This window comes from Pseudophryne corroboree, chromosome 6 (assembly GCF_028390025.1).
Source record: "Pseudophryne corroboree isolate aPseCor3 chromosome 6, aPseCor3.hap2, whole genome shotgun sequence".
In the NCBI taxonomy this organism is placed as follows: Eukaryota; Metazoa; Chordata; class Amphibia; order Anura; family Myobatrachidae; genus Pseudophryne; species Pseudophryne corroboree.
In genome coordinates this window covers 51,591,078-51,608,705 of record NC_086449.1, presented here as the reverse complement: position 1 = coordinate 51,608,705, position 17,628 = coordinate 51,591,078, and the positions used below count along the sequence as shown (strand labels likewise).

The 17,628-nt window shown below is 43.4% G+C and overlaps 1 protein-coding gene across 1 annotated transcript in view; it reads right to left on the bottom strand.

Moving 5' to 3' along the window:
* Positions 1 to 1,005: 1,005 nt before the first annotated feature.
* LOC134936089 (zinc finger protein 300-like) overlaps positions 1,006 to 17,628 on the bottom strand; it is a 37,615-nt gene continuing 20,992 nt past the window's right edge. The window contains exon 2 of the mRNA XM_063931004.1: positions 1,006 to 2,855. Within this exon, the coding sequence (XP_063787074.1) occupies positions 1,631 to 2,683 (1,053 nt within the window). The 5' untranslated portion in view covers positions 2,684 to 2,855 and the 3' untranslated portion in view covers positions 1,006 to 1,630. The remainder of the gene's footprint in view (positions 2,856 to 17,628) is intronic.

Sequence of the window (17,628 nt, the reverse complement as noted above, 5' to 3'; positions counted from 1 at the left end):
CATGTGACCGACGGTCGGTCAGCCGACCGTCACATGACCTCCCCCGTGAGCCCGATGGCTCACTATCCCGATGGTCGGCATGCCGACCAACAGGGACTATTTCCACTCGTGGGTGTTCCAGTGGGAATAGAACCCGTGGCTACCGCAGGTCGCCACCGAGCCCGCAAGGGGCTTGCTGCACTCGCCCCTCCCCGCCGGGATCCCGGCATCGGTAAGGTGACCGGCGGTCAGGAGACCGCCGGTCACCCGTACTACACCCGTGAGAATCAGTGGCTTTGAAAAACTGATACTAAGTTAATATAACTGTTGTCTGTTGAAAATCTCAAGCGACCAGGTTCTGGAATACAATGTGTTAAATATGGAGACTCTCACAGGACAAAGTAAAAAGGATAATCATTAGTCAAAGTTACAATAATGAAAACATGCAAGTAACAAGTTCTAGTCAGTTACAATAATAACAAGAACAAATTAGAACACTCAGCTCTTATCCCAGATGTTATAAGATCTGTCCCAGATGATGGTCATCGATTAAGTAGTTTAAATAATGTAGTTCAGTCATTCTCTAGGGTCCCGCCTAATAACTTTGTCGCAAGTTAAAAGCTGGAGGGGGTTTGTAGAAGTCTAGGTCCGCTGCAGCCAGACCTAGCTTCCATCAGAACTACTTGCTATGTGTTAATCTCTAGGCTTTATAACCCTGCAAGGATACGCTAACATTGTCTTACCAGATATTACATTCAGGGTCTGTGACGCTGGGTGCAGTAGTCATTCAGGATAACATAATATATGTTATTCTAGACAACTGTACCCTTTCCCCTACTTATGTACACAATACCCCAAACATCTTACTAGACAGTTTCCATCTGAGATACTGATAACAGGAACTTATATTTATTATAATCAGCCATGTCTTTCACACTATGTCAAAGGTGAAAGAAAACTTGTAACTTAATGTGAGACTATATTTCTAACTGCTGCCTATATGTCTGCAAAGCACTAATCCTAATAAAAAGTATGTACAGTATTTAAAGCAAGGAGGTCATACATATACAAAATGTAGTTAAACATGGACAAAATGGCATCTAAAAAGTGGTTAAAAATAACACCCCATACAATAACCCATACGGTGAAACAGAACAGCATACATTGTTCCTGTAGAAATACCCAGCACTCATAGCCCTGCTGGTCAGAGAAGGAATCCCAGTACTGAAAGGAGCTGCTGGAACTCTCTACTAGTCCCAGCACCTGCATGAGCAGAACAGCTGTATATTACAGAGCTCAGTAATGGCAGTCCCACGGTCATTGGCTATTGTTATACTGCAGCTCTAGTTCCTAACACAGAGACCTTCCCAAGGGGAAAAGTACCTCCAGATCCACTTGTCTGACCTCTGCTGTCTTTATCAAGAGTCATTTATATAAAACACTTGTCACATTCAGAAAATAAATATTGGTTCCATTGAATTCATACAGTTGTGATAAGTTACATTACTTATGATACACAAGCTGCATTCAGGCCCTCAGAGTGACTCCGCATGTGATTACTGAGTGTTTTCTTTCTAGTAAAACACTTGCTACATTCAGAAAATAAATATGGTCTCCATTGAATTCATATAGTTGTGATAAGTTACATTACTTATGATACACAAGCTGCATTCAGGCCCTCAGAGTGACTCCGCATGTGATTACTGAGTGTTTTCTTTCTAGTAAAACACTTGCTACATTCAGAACATGTAAATGGTTTCTCTCCTGTGTGACTCCTCTGATGTATAACAAGATGTGACTTATGGGAAAAACATTTGCTGCACTCAGAACATATAAATGGTTTCTCTCCTGTGTGACTCCTCTGATGTATAACAAGATGTGACTTCTGGGAAAAACACTTCCTACATTCAGAACATTCAAATGGTTTCTCTCCTGTGTGACTCCTCTGATGATTAACAAGATCCGACTTCTGGGGAAAACACTTCTTACATTCAGAACATGTAAATGGTTTCTCTCCTGTGTGAATCATCTGATGTATAACAAGATATGACTTCCTGGTAAAACATTTGCTGCATTCAGAACATATAATTGGGTTTTCTCCTGTGTGACTCCTCTGATGTATAACAAGCTCTGACTTCTGGGAAAAACACTTGCTGCATTCAGAACATTCAAATGGTTTCTCTCCTGTGTGACTCCTCTGATGTCTGATAAGATGTGATTTACATGTAAAGCTTCTGTCACACTCAGAGCACATATGTGGTTTCTCTCCTGTGTGACTCCTCTGATGTCTGATAAGATATGATTTACATGTAAAGCTTCTGTCACACTCAGAGCACAGATATGGTTTCTCTCCTGTGTGACTCCTCTGATGTATAACAAGAAGTGACTTCCGGAAGAAACACTTGCTGCATTCAGAACAAATAAATGGTTTCTCTTCTGTGTGACTCCTCTGATGTATAAGAAGAAGTGACTTCCGGAAGAAACACTTGCTGCATTCAGAACATGTAAATGGTTTCTCTCCTGTGTGACTCCTCTGATGTATGAGAAGATATGACTTCTGGGAAAAACACTTGCTACATTCAGAACATTTAAAAGGTTTCTCTCCTGTGTGACTCCTCTGATGTATGATAAGTTTTGATTTATGTGTAAAGCTTCTGTCACACTCAGAGCACAGATGTGGTCTCTCTCTTGTAAGACTCATCATGTAATGGATAAAAACTTCTATCCAGAAAATGAAAATCGTTTCTTTGAACCATTCAGAAGCTTAAGAAGAAATTATATCTTTAGTTGGCTAGATTAGGGAACAAGGAGCCTTTCCCGTCTCTTTCCACAGCCTTGTCTTCTATTCTTAGTGGGACTCCAGCTCCTTAAGTTACCTGTAAAAAAATAGAAAAATATAAACTTATTTAATAGCCTGAAGATCACCATTGTAATCAGATGTAGGTGTTATATTGTATAAGGAACATGATGTATCTTTATGTATGTTGCCTAATTGCTGGACTCCCATTTCCAGTCAGATGTGCAGTACAGAGACCCCTTTCCTCCTGCCACAGATACTAATATATATATATATATACAAAACAAATAAAATTATAATAAAATGATGTTATCAAATTGGAATGAAATGACAGTTAGGCAGTATCCAATTAGCTGCAGTATATTGATAACTTATAGCAAATACAATCATTTGGTATCGTGTTAGTGGCGATAAGTTATTATTGATAAGTCTCCATAGGGTTTATCGTGCATTTCTCTTCACCATCTTTGAGCTGGTGGTAAGTAATGAAAAATCCCTATTAAAAATGTTGCCATTTGGTTCTGAATCCCTGGTACATCCCTCTGAATGACTAATGAGGCACTTAGAAGTTTTTAATTATTTTTATTAGGTTTCCTCTTTTTTTAAAGTTCCCTAAAATCACCCAAATATATACTTATACCCATTTTTATGTACCCCAAATTTAATGAGAGCACTTATTTTGCTGAAAAAATTGCTTTATATAATTTTCTGCATTTTTAAAAAAAAATGCATATAACAGAAATTTTACCTAATTTAATGACAGTAAATAATTTCATTATGGCCACTAATAGACGTCTACAATGTTTTCCTAAGTTAGTTTGATTTTATGGGGTACAGGCAGAATTCCTCACTTTCTCCAATGCCAGCTAGAATTATCACGCGTTTCCTGTTATTGCCATTTTGGAATAGTATAGGTGTGATAAATAGGAGCGCGCAGGCTGCGATAACCTGATTTTATTGGGACATAGGTGTGATAACATTAGCTGCGATCTCAAATCGTGTTATCAAGGCTAATTGGATACCCCCCTTGGTAAGAACTCTGATCCCTCCCCCCAGTGTCAGAGATGCACAGGAGTGAGCGGACAGTGGGGAAGGGAGGAGAGGTGTGGAGAAAGGGTTTCATAAAAAAATCTAAATAATGATATTCTGACCTTCTGTAAAAAGCATAGATAGGTGATATATGCTACAAATCTGGCCATACCTCCCGTCAGCTGATGCACCAGGATGCTGCCACTTTCTCTGCACAAGTCATGGAAATGGGGATAATGTGACACACTACAATCATTCTGAGCAGTGTGTGTAGAGGAAACAGCAAAATTCCAGGATCTGTAACCTGAGCAACCAGTATATATAAGAGCACATAGATGTCTATGTAAGAGACATGAGTAGGTTTGGTGCTTGTGTTCACGACAAAGAAAATCCAAATTTTCTTATGTACTTTCCAGAAAATCTGTTTCTCATTGTCAAACTGGGGGACATGGCTTACACTGGGTATAGAGTTGGGCACTTGGAGAAAGCAATTACTTAAACCTAATTGATGCTCTCCCCTGTATACCCCTCCTACATCAAGTAGGACACCAGTTGTTTCACTAACAAAGCCCTAATGGAGACATCACATTCAAACTAAAATAACAGAAACCAGAAACAAGACAACAACATATATTATAAGGGAGGGAAGGCAGTTTACCCAGATGGACTATGAGAAACAGATGTAACCTTCATTACACAAAAGCCCTACATCCAATCAGAGGGGCAACTGCTTACACAAATATCCTGATTTCTCTACCTCCATTCAGGGGACAACTGCATACGCTAGGATTTCCCACAGCGAGCCCATAAAGGGTGTGAATGCTTTTGGAATTACCGTGAGCAACACTCAACACCCAAAACGGGCATCCCAAGACACAAAAGGTTTTGAGAATGTGTAAAATGTCATAAACGTGTGCAGGGAAGACCAGCTCGCTGCCTTGCTAAGCAGTCTGATCAATATAGATTGCTAAGGGGTGTATCACATGCAGGAGATGAAATGGGCTCGCAGAACTAGAAGAACTGGAATGCTGAGAAGCCAGCAGGATAAGTTCCCGATTTAAATGAAACATAGACACTAAGGGGGGAATTCAAAGTTGATCGTAGATGTAGTAAATTTAGCACTTCTACGATCATTTCCTCTGACATGCGGGGGGATGCCCAGCACAGGGCAAGTCAGCCGAGCATGTCAGGGTCAACCCACCCCACACAGGTATAAAAGCATGGCACAGCGGCGATGCTTATGTACCTGACTAGTAGCTCCCTGCCAGCATAGCTCCTGTGCAGCGGCAGGGAGCTACCCACCGCGCTTTGGGTCACAGCAGCTGCGTGTGACATCACGCAGCCACCATGGCCCGCCCCCCCAAATGGTCCGGACACGCCTCCGCTGTCCAGACCACACCCCACCAACTCAAGGAAAATAAGTGGTTTACAGAGTGCGCAACAAGATCCAGAAGTCAGCCCAGCAAAGATATAAAGAAGTTTCACCTACTGCAAAACATTTTCACAGTTCTAGGATATAATATTCTCCACTAAGGCGCCTTCCAAATGTAACAAGTCATATTACTAATGCTTGTTCTCTTCAATCTTATACTTGTATTTCACAACCTATAGACTGTGTGTTTGTGTTCACCATCAGGTAAAAACATCAAATACCACTCATGTAAAGAGAGAGAAAAACACAATAGTGTAGAAATCCTTTTCATAGAATATCCAATATGTTTAACACATCTCACTCACAAAGTTCCCAGAAATTTCAGGCATATCAAGGTATCTTTATGTTCAAGATTTCCTCAAATAGACTCCACAAGAAATCCAAAATGGACCCAGCTTTCTTTGTGCTTTCAACCTGTAGGATATGTGTCAGAGTTGCCTCCAATACACACACAGCAGAGAGAGAGAGACCGATAGTGCAATATTCCCTTATACAAATAGGTTTTTTATTTTTACATAAATGCACTCACATGGTAAAGTAGAATAACAAGCATATCATATGTCTTTATCCTGCAATTCCCAAGAGGACACCACACTGGATTGCTGGGATGGTAGTTTACAGCAAGGTAAGTACGAGTCCCAGTTACCCACAGCTCAGCCTTCCAGGCAGTGTACAAACGGTGTGCAGGAATCCATCAGGATACAGAGGACGTGATCCCGCTTAACGCGTTACGGATTTAACCTTTTTCCAAAGCGGATAGTGCCCATGTAGCAATAGACCTCCCTTATATACCCCCACAATTCATAAAAAACAAAGTCAGCTGTGGAGCAGTTCGTTAGAACATTCAAAACATCGCTCTTCCGTTATCGTCACTTCCGGTCATGTGGTCTGCGTCTTCACAGGAACTCCCATCAAGCTCTCACACACTGCCCTTCCCGCTTGCGGCTCAAATGCGTTCCATATAGATAATCGTAACTTCCGGTCATGTGGGTCGCTATATCAATGAATTTCCACCAAGTCACTGTGTGTTGTAATACTAATTTGTGGGTCAACTGCGCTCCATATGGTCAGTCTCCATGACTTATATACATTTATCGACCACTTTCTGGAAGTCATCATAATTTATATTGTATAGCAGCAATTGAATATCATAAGAGGCATATAAGAAAGATAAAAGATATAAAAATAAATAACAATAAAAATATATAAAAATATATTCACCCCCTCCCGCGAATGCCTCTGCCTGTCATACAGGCAGATGCGATAGCATCTCACTGGGCTCCCGGGGTGTGCACGCGCAGTACGGCCATTGTGCATGCACACTCCACAAAGTAATTCAGACTGCGATCGCTGCCGCTGTAGCGATACAGTCTTAATTACCCCCTAATTCTACTGGAGAGTCCAAATTTAAGTCTTAAAGGGTAATATAACATGGTTGCATATGAAAAAAAACCCTGGATAAAAGGTCTGAAACTCCAAAATGGAGGCCAGTTTCTAGTGAAAGGGGATAAAATGGGCTGTGAATTGACACATAATAAGCCCCTCATCAAAGCCATCCTGATCTGGGGCTCAGAGACTCCGCTGTAGTCACACCAGATAGTGTATGTCTTCCACACTGAGTGATAGATCCCAGCCTTTGTAGGCTTTCAAGCTCTAAGCATAGTCTAAATGATTGAACAAAAAAGACCACTTAATGATCATGGCTTCAAGTGTCATCCTATCAAAGCAGTGTGACTCAAACCAGGGTAAGGAAATTTTCCTGGGAGGGTGTATTCACAGAGGAAGATGCACAGGTGGTTCTGTTAGCAAAGACCTAAGAACCACCCAAAAATAAATCATAGAATTTAAATATTTTACTCCTTAAAATAGCTGTTTGTGGGGGCGTGGCCTAGCAAGCTAAGCAAACGGACATTGACTCCAGGAGCTCCTGCTAGACCCAGACATACTACGGGTTTTATTCATTATTGGGGGCTCCCTCTACCACCACTGTCTCCTGATACCACCCCCCAGCTTGTGTGATAGAGGGGGATGCAGCCATGGAGCCGGAGGACTCTTATTAGGGTCCTTGCGGGTTGTGGCCTTCCCTTCACAGTGCAGCTGGGGGCTGCAGTTGGCCCTATGTCCCAGATTCGGTTCTCGGCATAGCGGAACACCCTCACCACGGAGATCGGGAGCAGTGGCGTCCACACTTGCAACAGGAGCTGCGGCAGTGCCTGTGACATCTTTCCCTGAGTCCCGACGGCAGAAGTTGGTGCCCTCCGCGCTGGGCGGCGGCCGTGGCAGCTCTGGACAGCTGGTGAGTTCTCCCTCCCGCCTGTCTGATACTTGGGGCTCAGAGAGCCTGCAACAAGCACAGCACTTCTGCCCCTCCTGGGACCTACCCACAACTGTGGCAGCATACTGAGCAGCACCAGCGGGTCAGGCAGCTCCCTCCATCACCCGGCGAATGTGACCTCCATCCATTCAGTGCTGAGACCAGGGGCTAGAGTTTAGAGGAGACCCGGCCGTGAGCTCCAGGAGCGGAGTGCGGCCACAGTGGAACCCGCGGAATAGCCTGCAGACACCTGCCTCACCCATTTTGCAGTGGTCTCTCGCCCCGGGTCCCCCTGACATCACAGGACTATGATACAACCCTCTCTCTACACCCAGGACTGTCAGGTGAATTCTGTAGCAGACATTTTACATTTACACCAGCATCATACAGTTGTCCTATCCTGCATAGTGCCAGTGCATTTATAGGGCAGCCTGCCCTGTTTATGCCATCTCCACACTCCTGCCTGGGCCTCCTATACATCTGTCCTCTGTGCCATAGCTCACTCCGCTGTGAACTTCCTCCTATATAGTTTTGAGGTTGGAATCCCCTGCCCTCACTGCTGTTTCTCTGTTGAGAAGTGGATGCTATTCACTCCTTGAAGTCATCTCCGCTGTTGCTCTGACAGGATGTAATCACCTTTAAAAATGTGTACTCACCGTGTCTCCCTGCAATCATTTTAGCCAACACATCTACACACGTGACATAGAAGCTATCTGCCGTTCTGAGGCCCCCACTAAACTCACCTTTCTACTAGTGTTATTTTTTCGTTTGACGGTACTACATTATGCCTCCAAAAAAGCATAAAGCCTCCAAATCAATTTCTCAAGTCGCCTTTTTTTTGCCTTCTCCTTATCGTAACACATCTCAGGGGACTGGAGTCCCTGCCACCGAATCAGGCCCTTTGCCTAAGCTTTCCTCACCCATGACAGCCTTATCCTCACCTCGTAACCCCCCTCCTCGCCAAGTCTGGAGGACAGAGAAGCCTTAACGCTGGGCAACATGAAGCTTTTGTTACACCAGTTTAAAGACAAAGTGGCATCTGAATTTTGTACTTTGTTGCAGTCTTGCCAAAGCTCTATTGAGGATTTAGGCAAGAGGACCGGACACCTGGAAACAAAGATGGGTAAGGTAGTGAGATCTCATAATACCCTTATCGACTCTCATGATACCCTTGAGGGAGAAGTGCCAGCTTTGCGGGATAAAGTTGCAGATTTAGAAGACCGCTCATGCAGAAACAACCTCAAGCTCAGAGGGTTCCTGAATCCATCTCTGATAGCAGCCTACATGACTATAATATCGAGATCTTTAAGAAGCTGCTACCTACCGCTACCTCATCGGATCTGATATTGGACCATATTCATAGGGTTCCGAAGGCCCACAGTGCTCCTGAAGGGTCGTCGAGTGATTTCTTAATGAGAGTCCATTTTTTCCACATTAAAGAATCCTTGCTCAAGGCAGCTAGACCTTCTTCTGACATGGTGGAAGCTTTTGGCCCGCTTCAACTTTTTGGAGACCTATCACAGTACACCCTCATCAAGAGACACTCTTTTCAGCCCGACACCATGGACCTTTGGAAAGCTAGTATAGTATATAGGTGGGGCTTCCCCAGGCATTTACTATTTTCTTGAGAGAGCTCCACTATTGTCGTGTCTTCTGTGGAAGACAGTATGAGACTTCTTCACAAATGGAATTTAAATGGTGATCACAAGACCGGCTCTCCTGACCCCAGACTTCAGCAGGACTGGTCGACGGTTGGGAAGTAGGGCCTAGCCTCTGATGTATCTTCCTTGCCAAGAACGGCCCTCACTGGGCTAGTGCTGTTTTTCATAAAGTCTTGCTACAAGAGTTTGTTACGAACATTGACTTAACTAATTACCATCATTGAGTTATTATCTGGCTATAATCATTTATTTACTGTTTAATGTTGCTTTTCAGATGCTGGATTTACGTACTATGTTTCATTTTTGTCTCCCTGTTGCAATCACTGAGCTATTTTGTTAGTTCTAGGACTCAGTGACCTTTTCAAAATAGCATGTCTATGCAGACTTGACTTTATCTGTTCTTTAAGACATGTGACCAAGTGGTTACCATTTTCTTATTTTCTGGTTATTTGATTGTGAAGAGGTTGGCCACTAAACTCTCTACTATGTAGTGTGAGGCGCTGGATGTTTTGGCACCTTACTATGACTCTGTATCTTTACGGAATCCACTCTTTCTATCTTTTTCTATTTTCATCTTTTCTCCCCTTGTATGTTTCCCTCTTGTGTCTTGTCTCCCCTATGTTCATTGTTCTGATAGGTCACCGTGTTCAGGATACGGTAGTTTCTTTAATTGCACCTCTTGGTTCAAGCAGTCAGCCCGCTTCCCGGTAATTCAGTTATGGTTAAATTGGTGTCACTGAATGTTAAGGGATTGAATTCCCCACAGAAACGTAAATTGGCTCTATCCTGCTTCTATAAAATGAAAGCGAATGTTGTCGCTAATCAAGAAACTCACTTTAGGAAACTAGACCCCCCCCCTTGATTTTATGATAATTGCTTCCCTACTTGTTACATGGCTAACGGCCCCACAAAAAAGGCAGACGTTGCGATACTAATTTCCCTAAGCTGTTCTTTCAACCTAGAATCCCAAATAGTAGACCCCGAAGGTTGGTACCTCATATTATTAGGACAACTTGAAAACACTATGGTCACCTTGGTCTCTCGCTATGAACCAAATTCTGATCAACTTCCGTTTTGTAGGAAATTATGCTCCTTAATATAGAACCATGCTAAAGGGGCCATTATAATATTGGGAGATTTCAACTTGGTTGTTGACCCGTATATGGGTAGATCTCGCCCCACTAGAAGTACTTTAACTAGGACTAGGATCACCTCGGAAAAGAACTCTGGATTCGCCATTTACTTGGAGAGTATGATCTCTATGACTAAACATCCTACGGTTAGGGACTATTCTTTTTACTCACATGTCCACTCCTCGTACTCTAGAATTGACCTTGTCTTGACTGGTAAGGAGTCGTTATCGACGATTAGGAAAATAATCATATTGCCGATGACCTGGTCCGACCACTCCCCACTATTGGTAGTATGGGACCTAGGAGCTCGTAAAGTATCTCCAGGTCCCTGGAGGCTAGGGAATTTCTTACAAAGTCATCCAGAAGCCTTTCTTGCCATACAACATTCTATACAGATATATCTAGATACTAACAAGCCGGAGGATACCTCGATCTTTAATAACTGGTCCTCCTTTAAAGCGGTAGTACGGGGGTCAGCCCTTCAGGCAGCTTCACGGCTTAAACATTCTCAAAATGCTGAACGATTGTTGGCTGAAAGTGAAGCTGCCAAACTTGAAATGACGCAAAAGGCTAATCCCCAAAATAGAAATGTTTTTAAGCTTTTGCTTGCCGCTAGGGAGAAGGTGAATGTTTTCTCTCTTCGGGACGTGCAACGCAATTTTGCAGGACTGTACCAGAGATTTTATGTATTTGGAAATAAGGCGGGTCGACTTTTGGCCCGGAAATTACGAGGTAGGCGAGCTAAGGCCAGAATTCATTATATTTGTTCCTCTACGGCAGCGTTTCCCAACCTCGGTCCTCAAGGCACACTAACAGTCCTGGTTTTAGTGAAGGCCAGGCTTGTACACAGGCTAGTCTGGATATCACTAAAACCTGCACTGTTGGTGTCCCTTGAGGACCGCGGTTGGGAATGCTTGCTCTACAGGCTCCAGAGTATGTGACCCTTATGATATAGCAAACACCTTTGCAGAGTATTACTCCCAACTTTACAATTTATAGTTGGATCCGGCTACTCCTCAGCCCATGGAGGCTGAAATACAGTCCTTTTTGAATAAACTTTCCCTCCCGATGCTGGACTCCGCGGCCTGCCTGTCACTCAGCTCCCCTTGGACTATAACTGAACTAGATGCAGCTATTGGTGATCTTCTGCGAGATAAAGTGCCTGGCCCTGATGGATTTCCATCCAATTTCTATAAAACTTATAAAGCGGATTTGGCACCAGAGCTGTTGACCATCTTTAACGAGGCATCCGATGTTGGGAGGTTCCCGAGGGAGATGCTTGAAGCACAAATAGTTGCTCTTCCTAAGCCAGGTAAACCTCCCACATCTGTCCAAAATTACCATCCTATAGCTCTGTTAAACACAGACAAAGCTTTTTGCGAAGCTTATCGCTAATCGCCTCTGTCCCTTATTACCTTTCCTCATAGCTGATCAGGTTGGTTTTGTCCCAGGCAGGCAGGCCCCAGACAACACTCGGAAAGTTTACGTCGTCATGGAGTATTGTAATGCTCATAAAACGCCCCTATTGATCCTTTCGTTGGATGCCGAAAGGCATTCGACAGACTCCATTGGGGTTATCGGAGATCTGTTCTACATAAATTTGGAATCTTTGGAAGGTTTTTGGACTCTATTTTTGCCTTGTACCCCACTCCTTCTGCAAGGGTGTTTGCTAATGGGTGTCTGTCGGGTAGGTTTGATATATTGAACGGCACTAGACAGGGTTGCCCCTAGTCACCCCTCATTTTTGCTCTAGCTATTGAGCTCCTGGCCGAGACCATTAGAACTGATGCGACAGTTACAGGTCCCGAGATAGGAGGATTGAGTCACAAGATCAACCTTTTTTCGCAGATGACATCTTGCTCTGTTTAACCCTCCCTGACTCCTCCCTTCCCACCCTCCACACTATACTGGATATATATTCCAGAATATCTTACTATAAATTAAATACTTCCACAACGGAAGCTCTACCGCTCCATACCCCACCGCATACACTGGCTTTACTCAAGGACAGATACAGATATGCTTGGCAAGTGAGATCTATTAAGTATTTGGGTATTCATCTTTCACTAGACACGGATTTGTATGATTGCAATTATGCACCTTTGAAAAATTAATTAAAGAATGGTCCCTCCATGAAATCTCTTGGCTAGGGCATATTTCTGCAACTAAGATGGTATTGCTACCTAAACTCCTCTACTTGTTTCGGGCTATCCCCCGTAGCTTCCCCAAACCTCTCAGTGTCATAGCTAATAAAATTGTCTCACTTTATTTGGAAGGGGTCTAAACCCTGCATAGCTAGGCAGGTTTTGACTTTACCCAAGAATTTTGGTGGTGTAGCCTACCCTGGCTTGGAGGCATACCACTCCGCCTGTCTTCTAGACCAGGCTAGGGACTGGTTTGCTATGCACCACCCCAAACCTTGGGTACTTATTGAATGATTTTTTTTTTAGATTGATTAACATAATAGATCTCTTCCTGCTGCCTATCCACGGCGTTCTAAAATGGCAAGGCCCTGGAGAAGCGGTTAGATGTACTTTAAAGCTCTGGCATTTAGTGGTAACGTCTGACCCAACTATTTTGCTGCCAGCAGCTGATCTTTCTGTTAGAACTATTGCCTGTACTATTCCCAATCTCACGCTGGACGCTTGGATAGATGCTGGAATTGTGAATTTGAAGGATCTCTGCTCTGAAGCAGGTTTAGTACCTTTCTCTCGCCTACAATCCCATTTTGATATACCGAAACATGATTTCTTTAAGTACTTACTAATACAAGAATGGAGCCAGTGCCGTATTTGTAAGTTTGGAAGTCCCTCTCCCCTCCCTGCTCCTTTATATTCTAGGTTGTCTTCCCCTGGACATAGGGGTGGGATGTCTAGATGGTATCAGTGCATTGTCCTTCTGACTAAAACGAGTAATATACCTTTGCAGATTAAATGGGAAAGAGACCTCTCTATAGTTCTCCGAGAGGAGGAGTGGGACACTATTTCCTTAATGTGTTTCAAGATTTCTAAATGTCTCCAACATTCCGAAATGTTTTATAAATTATGCCACAGGGCGTTCTTCCCTCCACAGCGGCTTCATAGTATTTGGCCCTCGATATCCCAACTCTGCTGGAGAAATTGTGGACATGTGGGCACTATCTTACACATTTTTTGGGAATGCTTGATCCTGGGACCGTTGTGGATGGAAGTGTTCTCTCTTTTGTGGGAAGTGCTGGGTGTGGAGGTGCCATTGGACCCAGTGTTTGCCTTATTTCACTATTCAACATATACCCTAATGAGCTGCGATAGGAATGTTGCTGGTCACATCTTAATATCCACTAAGGCAACAATAGGTCAATTGTGGAAATCGCAGTCAATACCCACCATCCAGACTATCATTAATAATACCCACAAGCATTTCTTATTCGAAACAGCAGGGGGTGTGTACTCTATATCGCCTCCCTCAATTCATAGGAATTGGTTGAAATGGAGGGAATTCCGGGTAAGGCAGGGACATGCTATGACTATTAGTGACTCCACAGATTTGTCACTTTTAAAATCCCCACAATCTGATACTAACCAATTGTAACAGTTATTTCTCTTCTACCCCTATGTACCAATACTGGATATGCCGTTCCCATGGACACATATATTGCAGTATTTTACCTCTATTTGTTTCCCCTTCTGTGTCACTGTATAGTACTTTTTCTTCTTATCCTCCTATTTGCATTATTTGCTGTTCTTTCATTTTTGTTTTTCTGTTTTGTTTTTTGTTTGATGCCAAGGTTATGAGTACACAGTGGGCGAATTGAGCACTCTGCTCCAGTGCTATTGTGTTATGTACATTTCCGCTGTTTACTCAATTCTGTTATCTTATGTACAATTTATGTAAGTACTTTTATTCTTGGTTCCTGTGTATCTGGAACTTAATAAAAACATTATTTAAAAATAAAAAAATAGTCGTTTGCATATATAATCACTGGACATTCATTCCACAATGAAAATAAAGTTTTGTTCTTTCCAACACTGTTGCAAAATTTCCCTCAAATGTGTTGCACTTGCAGATTGCTTTTCTTTCATCCTTTGTCCTGTTTATCACAAACCAGCTCAATGGGGTTTAAGTCTGGAGACTGTGTTGGCTTTTACTTGATTTCAACCCTACAACTGCAATGTTCTTTTCCATGAGTTAGTTCTGAAATAACCTGGAGGCATATGTCGGGGCATTATCTTGCTGTAGGAAGAACCCATGACCAACTAATTGTAGACCAGAGGGTATTGCATTGAGTTGCAAAATGCGGTGATAGTCCTTATGGTTCAGGCTACCAGTCACTCTGTGAAAGTCACCATCTAAGGATCCAGATCACAATGTGTTTTCCAGTCTCTAAAAGACATTTAGTAGAATCCTCACTGCTAGGCTAGCTGATCTCTTTAATGCATTTAGGGATGCTGCTTATTTTGGGTAGGCCATCATACCCATACAAGGTAAGAATCTGACTTTATTCAGCAGTTACATACCAATCTCTATCCTTAATGTTGACCTCCAGATATCTGCAAAGGTGACTGCCACCAGATTATCTGTTTGCCTCAATTTATTCACCTTGATAAGATGGGTTTTGCCCCAGAAGTGATGGGCCTGATTCATCAGATTAATTTAAGTTCCCTTCTCTAATATAGCCTGAGATGCTGTAAATGTATGGTCACGTTCATAGATTTATGTCCTGGGATCCTTTGCTCTTTGTGGGGAATATCTGACTTGCATCTCTGCTGACTATCATAATTCCTTAGCATTTGTCCAAGTTGAAGGCTCCTTGTCCGAACCCTCTCTTATGGCAAATGTCAAGGTTGCACTCTTTCCCCTCTAATGTTTGCCCTTATTATGGAACCCATGGCTACCTATTTGTGGTAGAACACCGTGAATATCAGGGTTCTAGCACCCGGGAACATAAAATTGCCCTTTATGCCAATGAGGTTTTAATGTCTCTCTCTAATCCCCTGACATATCTCCTGAAATATATTTAATGAACTTCATCTATTTGGCTCCTACTCTAAATTCAAATCAACCCTGATAAAACCAATGTTTTACATTTCTTTTTCTCTCTCTGTTGACAAAGAAATTTCTTGCCCTTAGTTTCCAATTTACCTGGCAGTCCTCTCAATTTCACTATTTAGGCATTTTTGTTATTAAACACTGTTCTGCTCTTTCTAAAGCTAATTACATCCTATTCCATCCTGGAATAAACCATTTATTTCCTGGACTTTTCACATAGTGGCCATTAAAATAAACCTTCACCCCATTCTGCTTTACTTATTTCAGATGAACCTTTGCCTCCCTGCAGTACCTGGATAGCTCTTTTATATGGACTGGTAAGTGACTATGGCTTAGGATGTCTATACTTCAGCATCCCACCCTTGGTGGGGCCTAGGAGCCCACTATCATCCTATTAGCCTCTCTCTAATGATTTGGCAGAGATGTACAGATGTAGTCATGCTCATCGTTGCTGCTGCTGCCCCATACAGGAGTCCTAGTTTTGCCATACAAAAAGCGCAGGTTGGCGAAGTAAGGCATGATAAGGCACAATTGGATTCACAGCATGCAATACACAGTTTCACCACTGGGTGGCAATTGTTCCACTAATGAAAATTACAGTACAGTGCTGAATAGCAGCAGATGGATATGTCACTACAGAATACTGAACACTGTAGCAAGCCCTGACAAGCGGGCCAGTGCACATTAAATGTAGTAGTTCTGTTTGAATACATAAGTACTGCAGGTTGGAGTTTGAAATCACCACAAAAGCAGGCGCCCAGTGACAACATGCCATACAACTGAAAGTTCCCCTGGTGTGCTGTATAAAATTTGAACACAGAAAAATTATAATGAGCAACATCACTGTCACTGCAGGTTTCAATCACCTATCTCCAAGGTTGTCTTGGCATAGTGGTGCTGCTGGTGGTTTCCATGCCCATGATCTATAGTCCAATTCCCACAAAGGACACACTTGTATTGTATGTGTTAAAATTAGCATCCACAGCTTTTTTAAAAAAAAATTATTAAAAAAGTTCCGTCATACTTTGTATGCAGAGTCAGACATGCGCACAGATATACAGTCCAAATTAGAAAAAAACTGGAGGTGCTACTTTTTTCACAAATATACAAGTGTGACTTTGCAAATTACAAGAGTCTTATATTTATGAGACTGAGTTTACTGTACTTCTTCCTGGGCCTCCCTATTGCTTGAATAGGAAGCCTCCCACACCCCCAATCCCAACCCTGTGAGTCTTGTGATTTCATGGATTGGTTGTACGGCTTAGTTAATGACAGCATGAGCCATTAATTTATATACAGTAGTTTACCAGCTGTATTATGCTTGTCATTTACTAAGCAGTGCACCTAGTCCGTGAAATCACAAGTCTCATGGGGATGAGATTGAGGGTGGGGGCGGCTGCCTATTAATGCAAGGGGGAGACACAGGAAGGACTCCTGCTAGCTTTGGTTGGGGAAAGGGAACCCAGAAGGCACATTCATTTGTAGGCATATTAGCATTGTGCATGCACTGAGATAACGAGAGATGCCTGGCTTGAGTGAGAAAAAAAACTGGAGGTGCTACTTTTTACAGAAATATACAAGTGTGAATTTTTTTTTAATTCTGAGAGACTTACCTTTATGAGAACTAGTTTACTGTACTTCATCCCGTGCCTCCCCATTGCTCTAATAAGCAGCCTCCCACACAGTGAGTCTTGTGAGTCATGGACTTGTTGCCATGGATGGGGGAGGGGCGGGTGCGGCATTGTCACAGGTGGGGGAGGGGCGGTTGCGGGGGTGCTTGCTGTTGGGGGAGGGCGGGTGAGGACTTTCTGCAGGTGGGGGGGGAGAGGCTCTGGAGCCATCATGTGTGGGGGGAGGCGGTTGCGTGGGTACCACAGGTTGGGGAGGGGTTCTGAAGCCACCATGGGTGGGGGAGGGGTTGTTGCAGGGGTGCTGCGAATTGGGGAGGGTGCCGGAGGTGCTGTGAGTGGGGGAGGTGCGGGTAATGCGTCTTCTCCTGGAAGTAGCTAAGCGTCTTACATTTGTTGGTGCTCCCTGCAGCAGGCAGTGAAGGCTCCTGTGCCCGGACCAGGCACCACAAGTTCCCCCCGTCGGCGAGTCTCTCTGCAGCCCAGAGCCAGATAAAGAGGGGTGCCCATGGGGTACGTACTCCGGGACCCACAGTTTTAGGGGGCCCCCTGGCTAGAGCAGCTTTGTAGCTCTCCACGTCCTGACAGAAACTGCAGCAGGATTGTGCTACAGTCAGCAGACGCTGC